The 15,869-nt window shown below is 39.8% G+C and overlaps 1 protein-coding gene across 3 annotated transcripts in view; it reads left to right on the top strand.

Moving 5' to 3' along the window:
* Window positions 1–11,110, top strand: part of LOC148010400 (uncharacterized) — a 57,906-nt gene extending 46,796 nt beyond the window's left edge. Inside the window, exons 4-9 of one of the 3 annotated variants that reach the window (XM_087671958.1) lie at window positions 7,340–7,484; window positions 7,584–8,209; window positions 8,337–8,647; window positions 8,742–8,816; window positions 9,736–10,178; window positions 10,398–11,109. In XM_087671958.1, the coding sequence (XP_087528084.1) occupies window positions 7,340–7,484; window positions 7,584–8,209; window positions 8,337–8,647; window positions 8,742–8,816; window positions 9,736–10,178; window positions 10,398–10,763 (1,966 nt within the window). In that variant the 3' untranslated portion in view covers window positions 10,764–11,109. Of the gene's footprint in view, window positions 1–7,339; window positions 7,485–7,570; window positions 8,210–8,336; window positions 8,648–8,741; window positions 8,817–9,735; window positions 10,179–10,397 lie in introns of those variants that run through there. The other 2 variants (XM_087671959.1, XM_087671960.1) reach the window with 2 other exon arrangements.
* The last annotated feature ends 4,759 nt before the right edge of the window (window positions 11,111–15,869 follow it).

Consider the following 15,869-nt stretch of genomic DNA (forward strand, 5'->3'; position numbering starts at 1 on the left):
CAACTTCAGGCGACCGTAATACATTTGGGCAGTCGTCCGTCTTTAGGCGACCAGTGACACGTGGCCAGCAACGTTTTAGTTTTCACTCGTCTCCTCTCCTGGTGATCTTTAAAAAACATAGGGGCCATGTTGATCGTCGCTCCGAATATGGCCCACGCTAATCGCCATGCTAGCTACGTCCCGCTTTAAGACCGGTCACACTAGCAACTACTCCAGCCACAATCTGGTGATCTATTGGACTGCAGCTGATTGCTCTACCGCTGAGCTATACACAAGGAAAACACGACCTATTTTGTCACTGCCTGACAAGCCTTGTTTTGTATGCCATGCAACCTGCACACAACTAGTGCAGATCTGAGGAAAATTGCATCGATCTTCACGCTGTCTCTACCACTGAGATATAAAGGCCATCGACATCTATCCTACCTTTGTAATCAGGGAAGTACCTCATCTTTGTTTGCAAATTTCTTATATTTGCTTTCCAATTCCAGTGTATAGATGGAGGGGAAAGAGAGAGAGGGGGTAACCAAAGGCTCTAGTTCTGGGGGCCACCCTATGGTGGATCCCCATGAAACGGAAATACAAGAACAATGGGAAGAATTTTTTGCTACGTGAGAACAATTTGATGATTTAACTGCTCGTGTGCAAGCACAGGGGGTTCAAATGGAGTTGCTAACTCAAGCACTCACAGAAATAAAATCTCAATTAGCCTTATTATTAGAAAGGATTAAAGGTAAGGTAGAGACCTCAGATATTCCATCTTCATCGAAAGATCTAGATGTGACTATGCGAGACCCTAGGGAACCCCACTAAAAGCTGAGGGATAACCTAGTGTTAAAAGATATGAAGCCCCCTCAGTTTCATGGGAAGGAAAAAGATAGAAATAAAGACACTATCTTTAATTTCCTCCAAAAATGGGAAGACTTGCATAAATTAAAGAATACTCCACCACATCTTCAAGTGATGGAGACTAGTTTAACCTTGGGGCCAAAGGCATATAAATGGTGGAGAACTTTAAAGGAGGCAAATAAAATACTTGAAACTTGGGGTCAATTTGAATCGGTATTTTAAAAAGAATTCCTTCTTGAAAATGAAATGGAAAGAAATTGGGAAGATTGGGATTTTGTCAGACAAAAGGGAAGACCTTTGTTGACATATTTGGAGGAGTATCGTGAGATAATCCTCAAATTGGAAGGAATAGATGAATTTCAAAAGATGAGGATACATAAGGGAACTAGATAAGGCGTGTAAAAAGGAAGTGAAAAGGAGTTCACCCAAGACGCTTGAAGAGGCAATTAAATTTGGATTAGTCAATGAAAATAATATGCGTCTAGGTGCACTCACTAGTCTTATTGATACGGAGCCCAAGACTAAGGAATTTGAAGCCTCAAAATTTGTAGGCAAATTTAAAAGGAAAATGCCATTTCTTAAGGGTAAGAAATAACCCTTTGAAAAAGAAACAGTATGTAAGACCGAAGTTAAGTCAATATGACTTTGATAAGGCAAAAAAAAAGAAAGGCTGTGTTTCAATTGCCTATCCCCTAACCATGCTGCTTGGAATTGCCCTCAAAGAAAAAAGGGGGAAGATAAAGGAAAGGATAAGGACAAGGGCAAGGGAAAAGAGAAACAAATCCATGTAGTGTAGACCCTGGAATTAAAGGGGCATGAAAAATATAAATCTTTAGAGGTCTTGCACAAGGATATACAACACAGGTGTTGTATGTCAACTTCTATGTGGCAACCTACCTTTGGGCCACATGATTTAGTTAGAGTACATGGATCGATAGGTGGGGAGAGGGTTAGAGTCATGATTGATGACTCTGCCACCCACAACTTCATAAGTTATGCACTTGTTAAAAAGTTAAAACTTCCCCAACAAAAGAGTGAGCATCAATATGTTGTTCATATGATGCAAGGTCAGGATAATAAAATATGGGATACAATGGTATCCAATTTGGAAATCGAGATCCAAGGATATAAAGATAAGCTTGATTTCCAAATTATGAATATGGAAAGAGCCAATATTGCATTAGGGAGGGAGTGGCTATGGGGATTAGAACCATCCTTAAAGTGTAGTTATCATCATAATACACAGGAATTTGAAAGAGATGGTAAGACTTTTGTGATTCAAGGTGAACATGAAGTATCTGATAACCCTTTGATGTGTTCCCTTGAAGTTCAGAAGCTGATAAAGAAGAAAGCTTGTGAGGTATATATGTTATGGTCCCTTCTTGTACAGAACACTTTTACTTTTTGTAATATAAAGCAACAATTTTCTTATGTTTGTGAGTTGAATGTAAGTAATGAATTAAGTGGTTTGTTAGATGAATTTAAAGATGTGTTTCCTTTTGATTTACCAAGTGGCCTTTCACCAAATAGGGGTGATGTAAATCACCCAATTGACATAGATAGGGATACACATCCTATTTCTAAACCACCTTATAAGCTAAATGAAACACAGCACCAAGAAGTCGAAATACAAATTAAGGATTACCTTGATAAAGACTTTATACAACCCAGCAATTTACCTTGGGCTTCGCTAATTTTATTGGTGAAGAGAAAAGATGGTTCTATGTGACTTTGTGTTGATTATAGAGCACTTAATAAGATAACGGTGAAGAAAATTTCCTATGCCCAGAATGGAAGATCTTTTTGATCAATTACAAAGGGGAAAACTCTTCACAAAGATTGACTTAAGATCAGGCTATCACCAAGTAAGAATTAAGGCCCAGGATGTTCCTAAGACGGCATTTCGTACTAGATATGGGCATTATGATTTTTTGGTGATGCCTTTTCGTCTCACTAATGCACCAGCTACTTTTATGAAGCTGATGAATAGTGTGTTACGGCTCTATCTAGGACACTTTGTAGTAGTCTTCTTGGATGATATCTTGATCTTTAGTAAATCAAGAGAAGAACGTTTAGAACATTTACGGTTAGTATTCCAATTGTTTAGAACCCATTCCCTTTATGCGAAGAAAACTAAATGTGAATTTTTCGCACAAGAGGTCAAATATTTGGGACATTATGTCGAAGGAGGAAATCAAGATGGATCCAAAAAAAGTAAGGGCAATTATTGAATGGCCATCTCCAAGGAACCTAGAAGAGTTGCAAATCTTCCTGGGTTTATCTGGATTTTATCGTAGATTTATTCGAGATTATGCCAAAGATAGCTATTCCAATGATAGACCAACTTAAAGGAAAAGGGAAGAGCTTTAATGGGGAAACAGACCAAAATGAAAGTTTTCAAAAACTTAAGGTAGCTATTGCTACAGCTCCAGTACTATTAATTGTGGATCCCAATAAACCGTGGTTGAAGCTGATGCCAGTGATAGGGCAGTAGGCGCGGTCTTATTACAAGAAGGTCGACCAGTTGCTTTTGAAAGCAAGAAATTAGACCATGCAAAATGGAATTATTTTGTTTATGAGAGGGAGCTGTATGTAATAGTACATGCAATGAAGAAATGGAGGCACTATCTATACGGTGCCAGACTTTTGATCTTGTCGGATCATGAAAGCATTAAGTGGCTTAATGACCAACCGGATCTACAAGGGCGTAAAGCTAGATGGGTCAAACTTCTCTAAAAGTTCGACTATGAGATAAGGTATAGAAAAGGAAAGTATAATTTAGTGGCTGATGCACTCAGCAGAATGCCCATCATAAATGAATTGAGTTTTACTCAGTTCACTTCTGATTTGCTTGAATCGTTGAAAGGGAAATGCCTGGTTGATTTGGCATATTCCAACATATGGGAAGCAATAGAAAATGGGGATCCAAATGGAAGAGCCTCCACTGAGGAGGGAACATCTCAGAATGTTCAACAAGGAAATTGAGCATCAGGGGTTGCTCAAATGGGGTTCAAGTGGAAGAATTTTACCATTGATAATGGTTATTTACTCTACAAGTGTAGAGTATGTGTTTCGAAAGATGAAGAAATAAGGCGCCAGATACTCTTTGAGTGTCATGATACCCCTAGTGTGGGACATCCAGGAGTTAATAAGACTTATAGTCTTATTAAAAGGCAGTTCTATTGGCTTGGAATGAATAAGGACATCCTTGACTATGTGGTCAAATGTAATAAATGCCAGGTTAATAAAGTTGAAAGATTGAAAATGGGAGGACTTCTCCACCCATTAGAGATTCCTTTGGAAAAATGGGAGAGTATCTCCATGGACTTTATTGTGGCATTACCCAGAACACAGAGGGGGCACAACTCTGTGTGGGTGATTGTGGATAGGTTAACCAAAATGGCTAGGTTTATTCCAACTTCAATTGATGTTAAAACACCAGAATTGGCTAGATTGTTCATAGAGAACATATACCGATTGTATGGCCTTCCGGCAAATATAGTTTCTGATCGGGATAGATAATTTGATAGTCAATTTTGGTGTGTTGTATTTAGGAAGCTGGATACTAAACTTAGCATGAGTACGGCGGAGCACCCGCAAACTGATGGGCAAACTGAAAGGGTTAACCAAATCCTTGAAGATATGCTGAGAGCATATGTAAGTAAAAGGCAAACTAATTGGGAAGAGTATTTACCGATAGCAGAGTTTGCATATAATAGTGCCAAGCACTCTTCCACTGGATATTGTCCATTTATGCTAATGTATGGGTTTCAGTCCAGAGCTCCCCATGCAGTAGGACTGCATAAGGAAAAGGTTCAGTTAGCCAATGATTTTTTGGAGGATATGAATAGTATGTTAAAATTTGCTCAATAAAATATTAAGAAAGCTTAAAATCAAGCTAGAGCTTATGCAGATCCTCACCGAAGAGACATCTCCTTTGAAGAAGGGGAATTGGTCTATCTTAAGGTGCTTGCACAAACTAAAACCATGAAAATGGGACGATGTCCAAAGCTGTCACTTCAGGTATTGTGGTCCTTTCACAATACTTAAGAGGGTGGGAGAACATGCTTACAAGCTCCAACTACATGCTGGTAGTAAAACACATCCAGTTTTCCATGTAAGCAAGCTAAGAAAGAAGATGGGTGATATGGATAATTTAATCTTAAATGATAACATTGAGGAGCTATTTGGTGATCAATCTATTCTACATGAACTAGAAAGACTTTTAAATATTAGTAACAGATGAACAAGGCATACTATTTATCAAGAATATTTGGTGAAATGGAAAGTTTGTTCAGAAGAAAGCTCAACATGGGAGCGAGTAAGTACTTTAGGGAAAAGGCTTCCCAATTTACAGTTGGATCTTCTAAGTATCGTTTTCAAGGATGAAACCGATTCTTAAGGGGGAGGAAATGTTATATTACGTGGAATGTAATTTATGGGAAACACTTGAGGGATGACTGTCTGAGGTCCTTGGGCGCCCAAACAGGGTTAAGGGAAGCCTAGAAAGTAAGTGAGTTCGAAAAATAGAATAGCTCACCTCAAGTTGACGGTTGGTAGTCGAGTCACGATAGAGTTGGGGCCAGCAACTTTCTAGGCGTGGCTGGGTGGTGAGACAGAAGTATCTCGCGTGTTGTTTATGAGAGGATGGAGGGTCGACGCATAGTCTGAGGGACGTAAAACCGTTCCTTGCTTTTAGCCATCCCCCGTCCACGATCCCATTTCCGTCTCTGTTCTTGCTCCCTGTTCCATGTTACTATGGCACACACTCATCCTTTGGTATCTTGTTCTTTTCTTTAGTCTTTGTGTTTACAACAACTTCATCTTTTGGCTGCTATTGCTTCGCATTCATCTAACATGAGGAGGATGAGGGGCCAAAGTTGGTTAAGGTGTTGATTACCTATTACAAAGGAAGTAGTAGATAAAGATGCATCATTGTTGTTGGAAGAGGTTTGAGGAGAGAGCTGCTATGGAACCAATAATTAAATTTGGCCAAGCCAATTTGTCTTTCAAGTATCCTTGAGCAGCTCTTTAGCCCTTAGGTAGGCATTAAGTAATTAATTAATGCCTAGTCTCCACTGTCACCACTAACATTAGTGGCCAATAAATTGGTCTAGGACAAAATCTGACACAGGGTACCACCTAGTACCTGTCAGATATAACTTATTACAACTTTTTCCTTTGGCACCAAACTGATATTTGTCGGTTCTTGGTGTCACAGTGTGAAATAATTAACTTGCACCTCACATGTGTAAGTCACTTTAGCACATTTGATTAACTTTTACTCAAATTCTAAGCAAAGTAATAAAATATCATGTCCTTGTGCTGTAAGTGAAGGACGGCATGCTAAGTAGGGGCCCCTCTGAAACTAGAGGAAGCAGATCTCATTTTGAAGATGGCGAAATAGGATCCGTCTTTGAATCCCCCTTTGATAGAGAGAGGAAATTTGAAAACTCATGGATCAGAGTTTGTGGAGTGTTTGATGGCGAAGGAAGAGTTGTCAATGGTATTGAAGAAGGTATTTGAGGTTGCAAGGGAGCAAAGGCTAGATAGTTCCCAGAGATGGCTGTTCAAAATTGAGTAGAAGAGGGATGGGAGGTAGGGCCTAGGGATATAATAGATACTCTCCTCAATGCCCTCATTGGAGTCAGTGACCATGGCTCCATATAAGGGAGAAGGGTAAATGGGTGGCTCGTGTAGAGCCACAAGTGGTGGGCAACAACCTTTGTCCTACGCTGGAGTAGACTGTGGAGCTGAAGGAGTTGAATAACCTCTCTCTCTCTCTCTCTCTCAGGAGCAGATTGCTGAAAAGGTAGTATCCAACAGCTTTTGTCTCACAATAGAGTGGACTGCAATTCTGTGGATTGTGGAAGCCAGTGGATCCCAAAGTAGGTGGGGAAACCTTCATAGTGCATTGCTGTGGTCTCTAGGAGGGCTTTTGCAAGCGGGAAAATGTTTCTTGCCAGAAAATTCTGGGGTTTCCATTCTTGAGTATAGACTTTAGTTATGGTACAATCACCCGCTCTTGGGTCCTTTGGGATGATGCTGTCCATGGCAACTTCACAGGCAGAGCATCCATGTCTCTTTCATTTCTCGTGTAGAGAGAGAGAGTGTGTGTGAGCGAGCGAGCAAGTGTGTGTGTGTGTGTGTGTTCTTGTGAGGGATGATGTGGCTCCCTTGTATGGTGCCAGCTCTTAAAGTCACTTTGTATGTGGTCATGTGACTCTTGCACTTCCTTCATAGTTAATACTATTACACATTTTTGAGAGAGAGAGAGAGAAAGAGAGGGGGGGGGGGGGGGTGTGGGGGAGGGAGGGAGTCTCTGTGCGTGTGTGTGTGTGACCCATAAATGCAAGCTCTATAGATCCAAAAAGAAAAGTTGTTAACTTGTTGGTAAATATACAAAAATTGGGTTGTCACAGCCTGTTTTTTACTCCATGGGATGGCGAACCCTGGTAGTTTTATGCTCACATTTGTGCTGTCTTCTCAGCTTTGATGAACCTGGCAACTTTATGGACCCTGTTGATGACTCCTTTGCTCCAAACTATTCTAAGCTTATCAAAAATCCCATGTGCTTCCTTAAAATGCGGGAGAAGATATACTCGCATCAGTATATGTCCTGGAAATCTTTTGTGGTTAGTTTTTCTTTACGAAATCTACTTTGCATTGGTTTAATGTGCTGTTCAGCATATTATGTCATTCTCTATACTGATGACAATAGATACATTAATCAGGAAGATTTTGAGCTTATTTGTCACAACGCAATGGTATATAATCAGAAACGATCAGAAATTTGGAATTCTGCAAACTCATTGTTACGAAGAGGCAAACGGTTTTTGGAGCAACAGTCATCCTGGCAGAAAGCAAAGTTTGGTATATCCAAGAAAACTCCAGGCAGTGCTTTTGTAGAGCTAAAAGCTCTAAACAAAGTGAAGTATGAGGAAGCTAATGGAGAGCCTCCACCAACAAACTGTGCTGCTCAAAATTCTCAGCAAGCTGATGGCATGAGCCACACTGCAGTAGAAAAACAGGAATCTATCTTGGCATACAATGAAGCAGTATCTGTTGATTTAAGTTTAAAAGACCATGATTTACTGAGCAACAAGGTCAGTTCTCCTGCCAATAAAGAAGGAAGTTCTGTGAGGGTCGTGGAAGAGGACGTGATTGTTGAAATAGTTGAACCTGTACCTGCAGAGGATGCCAGGATAGATGCTGAGGATCAAGCAACGGAATGTTCTAGCTCTTTTGGCTGCACTCAGAATCTTGAGGCAGGAGACGAAGCTTGTGAAGTTGAATCACAGCTTCGTGATGGCAATGGTGCAGGTGATTTCTTTGAAGAGAGCAATCAAGCTCCAAGAAGGTGAATCTTCATGCATTTGCTTTAGTACCTGTTTTCATCTCTTCGAACTATTTTGGTTTGTGAGATTGTGCTTATTGATGGAGTCGATTGAGTTGAATTGTCATTCAGATTGTTGTCCTCTTTCCAGAAAGAAGAGAGCTTTGAATTCCGAGTGGAAAACGTTCAGGAAAGGCATTGAATGGCAATGTCGCTGGCTTGAGTTACGTGTCAAGAAGCTACAGGCCGAATCTAACCGGTATGATGAGATACTTGCAGCTTCCAGGGAGCGAAAGCGGCATTTTTCAGAGCATCTGGATGCATCAGAGGCAGCTAGAACTGGACTTTATACAAAGAACAACCAAGAAAACAAAATATTTCGACGACAACAGAGAAGAAAAGTTGAAGAGAATCCAAACTTGGAGGCCTACATGCTAAGACATCCTGTGTATTCAAGATATGGTGAAGCTACTGCAAGCTGCTTTATGTGTGCTGTAATAATTTGTGACCATGCAATCATGTTTCTGATGTCTTAACAAATTTAGTTTCCATGCAGAAAGGAAGCCACATCGCAATCATGAAGAATCATCAGCTGATGACGGACCTTGGTTTGAAAAAAACCAAGTAGATTGTACGTTCCTTCATCTTTTGCAGCTTATATCAGCTGTTGCATATGATCTAACGTACTCATGCATTAAGTTTGATTGAGTGCACTATTTGTATTAGACCGTGAGCTTTGCATAATTGGTTTGCAATCATGTAAGGATATGAGAGGTTTCAAGAACACAGCCCTAAACTTCAGAGATATCTTAAACCAATTGAAAAGTAGCATGCTGACTTCAGGCTTGCATGTTGTGGTCCAATGATTCATGTATGCAGGTGCAATGCACCTTTTGAGTATAAATGTTACAGGCTATTAATCTATCTCCAAATTTATGCATTGTTAGCACAAAATGGCAGTTTTCCTGTGAGCTTGGAGGATGCGGAAGTTGAATTTGGAAATCCATATTCAAATTTTGAGGAAATCTGGGAGATATGCTCAAGTCGAGTAGCATGCTGAGATTCAGGACCAGCAATTCCTACTCAATTTGTCACATCTTTTGGACAGTCTTCTTTAATCCCCTCTAGATGAACTTGAACTGCCCAGTTTCATGATACAAGTACCAAACATGGTCAGAAAAGCCCCATCAAAGTTTTGTTCCTTGCTGGCCAAGTGAATCCTTGTCCCTGATGTAGACTTAAAAGCCTTTCCTTCGCAAAAAGACGAGCAAACTGGCTATATTACCTGTTTATAAACTTTGAGTGTTTAATGAGGGATTTGAATAGGATGGTTAAATCAGATGTTGGTGACTTTGTAGTATTAGTATGAGCCTGAATGTATTGCTTTTCTATAGGTTGACTGTATGCCACGTGTAAATGCAGAAATGACTTAGTACCATGTAATGTAGGTGTGTTTTGAATTGTTAAGTCTGTAGTATAGACATGATATTTCTGTACGATGTTGTGTATGTAACATGAGTTGACACAAGGTTCTTAAAATAATATTGCAGGGGATGACTTCAGCCATGAAATGGAGTCATCAGCAGATGAATTGACAAGGGGAGAGGATTCCATGGAGCAACTTCTCTGGCATGTTGAAGCACTACAAATGCACGTGCAGAAGCTGAAAAATGCTTTGCGCAAAAATTTCACTTTCCAACAATTTGGCCAATTGGGTTCAAAGAATGTTTCTGGTTCAACAGCTCTATATAGTCCAAGTCGATTAGGAGCTAGATCAGTGACTGGCGGTCCCAAAGTTGCTGCTAGCACCAGCTCTCGAAGGAGAAACAGTGACTTTGACATAAATGACATGATTATGCCAGGGAATGTGATGGCTAACTTTGTCGAGCCACCTCGGCCAACATTCATAGAAACTCCACAGTGGCGATTTGTGGAAAGTAATACTTTACCCGACGAGAAAAGGATCCAAGATGAAAAGAGCTCCTCTGATGAGGTGAAGCCCCCAACTCCTCAATTTTGAGGGATACCATGAGGATTATGTTTTGAAACATATATGTTGCATGCTGCACCTATTCTTACAAGGCTTTGAGAAATAGGACAGGGTGCTTGTGTTCTAGTGAAGTGGTTAAAACTACCACAAACTTTGTATGAATTCTTGGAACATATTTTCTCCACCACACCCATCTTCAATGTCTTGGTGGGTGTTTTCCAGGATACAGATGATGAGCTGTGCATTCGACGCCACGAAGAGATGCGGAAGAAAGAGCGGCAGCAACAGTATGCACCTTTGTCTAGACAAAAGGTCTTAAACTCAGTCAAAGGAAGCTGCAAAACTGGTGTTGTGCGAAGTTTACATGGAGGAGTGGTTAAGGTGGTAAACTTGGCACCTACTTTTGGGTTCATTCCTAAAGGGAAAAGACAAAAGAGGGAACCAAGAAGTGCTGCAGCTGTATCAGAGAGTATTAAACCAGTATTACATGCTGCATACATTGGGACACTTGAAGGAGGTCAAGAAGGTCATGTTACCAGCACAGCACAAAAGGGGGCAATAGACAATTCTGCTGCAAAGCTCAGCTGAATGTTGAGTGGCTGCTTTGTAAAGGGAAAATGATATATATTTAGATACTAGACATTCTTTCGATTTCAATCTAGCTCAACACTAGTCAACTGTCTATACAAAACCTACAATAGTACCAATGGCCAATTTTGAAGCCCCCCAATGGGGACTGGACCAGCAACTATATCGTGTACTAGGTAGGTTTAGGTGCTCGATGGTCTGATGAGCAATTTTGCGAAACATGAGAAATTTCACAGCCATTATATGTACTGCTACATCCCCCCAACAAATATATCTGTAACGGTTACGACGTGTAACAATTATTACGTGAATTGCATAAAGTGATAGCACATTTCGTTGCCTAAACGTTGGTCGAGTCGTAAGGTACTACTACTCAGGCATGCACGCTTCGTATTTTCAGCTTTATGCTCAAGTTCCAATATAGAAGGGTTAAGGAGAAGAGAAGGCTAATTACGTGGGTTTAATCGGTGTTTTCTGTGCTGGATGATGGAGCTTTCAATTCTTGGTCATTTAAGAAAACGGATCCTTTTACAGTTTGCAGAATCCCATATATACGAGGGGACATTAGAGAACCTCATTTCCATAGAACCAGCAACATGGTCGTCGCTCACGATTTTTGGGATACAGGAGTTTCAGTACAGTACGACCGTTTCCTTTCAGTACATTCACTGATCATTCTACCGTTCGTCTGTCGGTTGCAGCCCTCGCATGGGAATAGAGGCGGAAGCTATTCTGATCTCATGTGCCGATGCGCTGTGTCACTCGATGCCTTGGGCCAGTCGGTAAAGTACGTAGTTTATGGCTCACTGTAAAAGGTATCCATGTCTGATAATTGTACAACCGTATCATCCTGGTATTTAGGCAGATCTACATCTCTATCTTGCAGGCACCCTCTCGCGCACATGATAAGTGGGGCGGGTCGTGTGCGTGCCTGGAGCTAGGATCGTGAAAGAAGCTGGAGCATGTCTTGTCGCTGCTGCTGAAACCGTACTAGAACTCTCTATGTATGATCTAGCGCAGCTCTTGAGACGAATCATGCACTGACCCCCCGACCTTAAGACTCGATCAGTTGAGCCCTTTGTATTAGCCATATCCAAATCGACACTGTTCATCCCAACGAGCTTGCTAATGGCTTTGTAGGCTACATTTTTCAAACCTAGTGTGTACATGAGTACGTACGATCTTGTAATTAATCATAACAACTTTAGAGAAGCTGATCTAATAGAGATCTAGTTCGTGCATAAATTGATTGTGGTTGCTTGGGGTAGATTGTGTGCCATGTTCTATTGAGCTAGATCTGTGACTTCAATCAAACAATATTAGTCACGCCTTTATATCTCAAGTTTGTTGATTGTTCGACCAACCTAGTAGTGGGTTAGTGGTCGAGAGGACTAATTAATGTGCCTTTGTCATGACCAAGTTTCTTGACATCTAACAAAACTTAAAGAGTTCGCAGCAGAGATCTTGAAGACGACTTAAACCATTTGAATCAAACATGTATTCCCTTTTGGAGATGTATGCTCAATGGCTTTGGAGCACAACACATTATGCACTTCTTAAAGAGATCTTTGTGCAAGCATGTGTACAAGAAGCACAAATTGGGGTGCGTGTAAAGATTGGTCCCAAAAGAGGATGGCTAGAACTTTACAAACATAATTGATATGTAGAACTTAAGAAGAAGAGTGTTTGGGTCCTTAGGCTAGTAGCTAACTCAAAGTTTTCTAACCAAGTACACTCTCCACAATTATGTACTTACCACAACCTAACCACGTCATCATGGCTAGTTTTAGAGTTAGGGTTATGCAATTTACTTGATAGTAAAATTGTGTTACTTAGGGAGGGTTGTGGCAAACTGTACATGAAGAGTGGCATGATAGATTGTTGATTCTTTCCAATGATTCTCCATACCCATGCCTATCTTATCTCACCTAAGTTGCTTCCTATCGCAACACCTTTCTGCCTACTCACTCTTCTCCAAGAGTAGGAGAAAGTTCGCAAAAAGCTCATGAATCATTATGAGTAGTTATCTTTAACTAAATTTCAAGTGTTGTAGTTTTGAGGAACGAGAGATGCATTTGGTAGGCTATGATTAGTGACAGTAGCTCATGCATCTCCTCTTGATTTACCTCAAGCGAGAAGAAGACAAGGGAGAAAACGTAAGTGAGCCAAGAAACTCTCACATTCTCAAGCTCTTGAATACTCTCACGTAAATAAGTGAACCTCCTTTTCATTTGTGCTTCAACCATGGAGGATAGAGAATAGAGATAAAGATAGAGACAAGGAGCTCACAAGTTGCATATACTAGAGATCTAACATTTCATTATCTAGTTTTGTGCTTTACATTCAAGTTTGGATATGTTTCAATTTTCCTTGCTTCCATGTAGGTTTTTGACTTTTTAAAATTTTGATATAATGCCTAGCTCTTCACATAGGCCTTTGTGGCACACACATGATATTCTACGAGTTGCATGTGAGTGAGCTTGATGCTCAAATATCACACGAGTTTATTTACCACTTGTAAGAAGACATTTATTCAAAAACGATTTGTAGGTGCTACTGATACTCCACTTTTTAAAACAAAAACAAAGAACTCTGATGCTCCATTTAATTATCCACTTGTTTGTAGGTGCTGCTGATACTCCACTTTTTAAAACAAAAACAAAGAACTCTGATGTTCCATTTAATTATCCACTTGTTTGTTTGAGCTTGTGACACTACTATTATGATACTATTTGGCCATAGGATACTTGTACATACTCATGTAATGTAACATTTTTCCCCTTGCTAAACAAGTATATGCTCCTTGACACTTTATACTAGAGGAAGTATTGTTGTAGAATGCATGGAAGATGTGGAACATGCTGATTTAAGGTTGTAGGAATGCACATACATAGCTTGGAAAAGAAGCTTGAGAGAGCACAACTCAAAGTGTCTTGAGAGGTATAAACCTGGAAGATTTAGAAGACTTAGTGTAGCCTAAAAGGAATAGTATATATATAAGGCCGATGGAAAAAACCTCATAGAGAGGGAAAAAGTACCTCGATGGTTCTAAGTGTATTCATATGCATTGTTGGGGTTAAGCCCAATGGCCAATAGTCAAGCGAGCACCCCTTGTATAAGTACATAATCTACAGCTATATATAAGTGAAGATAACAAAGAATAATGGCACCATTCATTTCGTATCCACATTCCTCTTGTGTATTTTTCTTACTCAACCCTCTTGCACTCCATAGCTTCTACTTTCTATGCCACAATTACTTCCCTTTTAACTAGTATCAGAGTAGCATCTAAAATAGGTAGTATTCTCGTCATTGAGGTTTAAATCGAAGTCAACAAGGTGCTTGAGCCATTGAGGCTTGATTTGGGGTTGTAATAACCCATTTTGGCATTAATTTAGGAAGGTATTAGTGATTGGGATTGAAGCAAAATAATTTGGATTTGGACACTTCGAAAGATATATTGATACATGATTTTGATGTATACAAGTATAAGGATTCCTTAAGCAAATGACAACTTGTTGTTTAGAAGTAGAGGACATACTTGCCAAAAGCACATGACTTAAGCAAGGGGTTTGAGCACGGCCTTTAAGAAGGGGTCTATGATAGTTTGTAACAAAGAAAATGAAAGAGAGAGAGAGAGAGAGTTGATGATTTGCTGATTGTGATGTTGATAGGCTATTCTACTTATCCGAATGCTCGACTACACTGTTTATACTAAAAAAGACTCATGTTGATGTGTTTTAGTGAGTTGGGTTGCACATGCCATTTTTTCACATTTTTTCATATTCTGGAAGCTATAAGGTATGTATTTTATCTTAGAAACCCTTTTCTGCAAGCCCAATGAAGGTAAGTTGAGTTAGATTTTACACTATAGAAACAATATATATAATTTACCTCAGATTAATAGTTGAAAAAGTTAAAAAATAATTGCAAAGAAGGCGCTTGTATCGTTGCTTTGAATCAACATTGCTTATGTCATCGCTTATGTCAGTATGCTTATGCCATCAATGATCTCAATATCTAGAATCTTCCCCTTAACCTTCTCAACTCTAATATAAATAGGGGTCTTGTGCTTCAAGCCCTTCAGCCTTATCAATGCTAGTTGTGTGGCTCATGCAAGGTAAATCCTCCCTAGTTCCAATTCAAGCTCTAAATCTCTAGTTCTTACCTTGTCTTATCTTGTAATTGTTTTAGTCTTGTATCAAGATCTTATATTGTATCATGGATCTAGCCTTGTTGTAAATTGAAAACATGCAAGAGGAAAGGGAGGTCAAGAGACCAAGAGCACATATACAAAAGCAATGGAGACTTGAGCACACATAGAGATATCTTCTTCATTCTTCTTCCACACAAAAGAACTAAGTCTATAACATGATAAAAGATTAATATGAAAGTACCATAATGTATGTACATGCAATCACTGAGTGTAAACCCATTAAGGAAAGAACATGTGGCACAATGAATGCGCCGTAGACAAGGATGGACTACATGGGTATAGTCTAACTGTAGAATCACTAGCGCATCCTCCTGTCGGGCACCTAACATGTTAGTGAATAATATTTTGCCACATCACTAAGATACATAGTGGATGCTAGCTCATGTAGAGCTCAACATCTCAACACTCTCCCTCTAGCATAGCACGGGCTCGAACTCTAAACATAGTCCTAAGTGTTGGAGTTTCTAAGCTCTCAAGGCCTTGGTGAAAATGCTAGCAGCTTGATCCTTTGTATTGATATAAACGAAGTCAATATCACTTTCCAAAACCCGCTCTCGAATGAAATGGTAATGAATCTTATTTGGCCCATGCATGATACACTAGGTTCCTAGCCAATTGAATGCTACTAAGGTTATTATAGTAGATGATAACCTTCTTGTCCACTTGCATTTCCAAATCACTAAGTAGCTTGCACAACCAAGCTACCTCACATGATGCAATTACAACATCTTTGTACTCTGCCTTTGTACTAGACAAGGCAATTGTAGGCTGTTTCTTGCTGCTCCAAGTAATAGCAACACTCCCAAAGGAAAATATAAAACCAATGGTATAACTTCTCTCTAAAATACTATCACCCTAATCTGCATCTGTGTAACCATGCAATTCTAATG

This window comes from Lygodium microphyllum, chromosome 29 (genome assembly GCF_053477565.2).
Source record: "Lygodium microphyllum isolate KBCC chromosome 29, Lygodium_microphyllum_v1.1.10, whole genome shotgun sequence".
In the NCBI taxonomy this organism is placed as follows: Eukaryota; Viridiplantae; Streptophyta; class Polypodiopsida; order Schizaeales; family Lygodiaceae; genus Lygodium; species Lygodium microphyllum.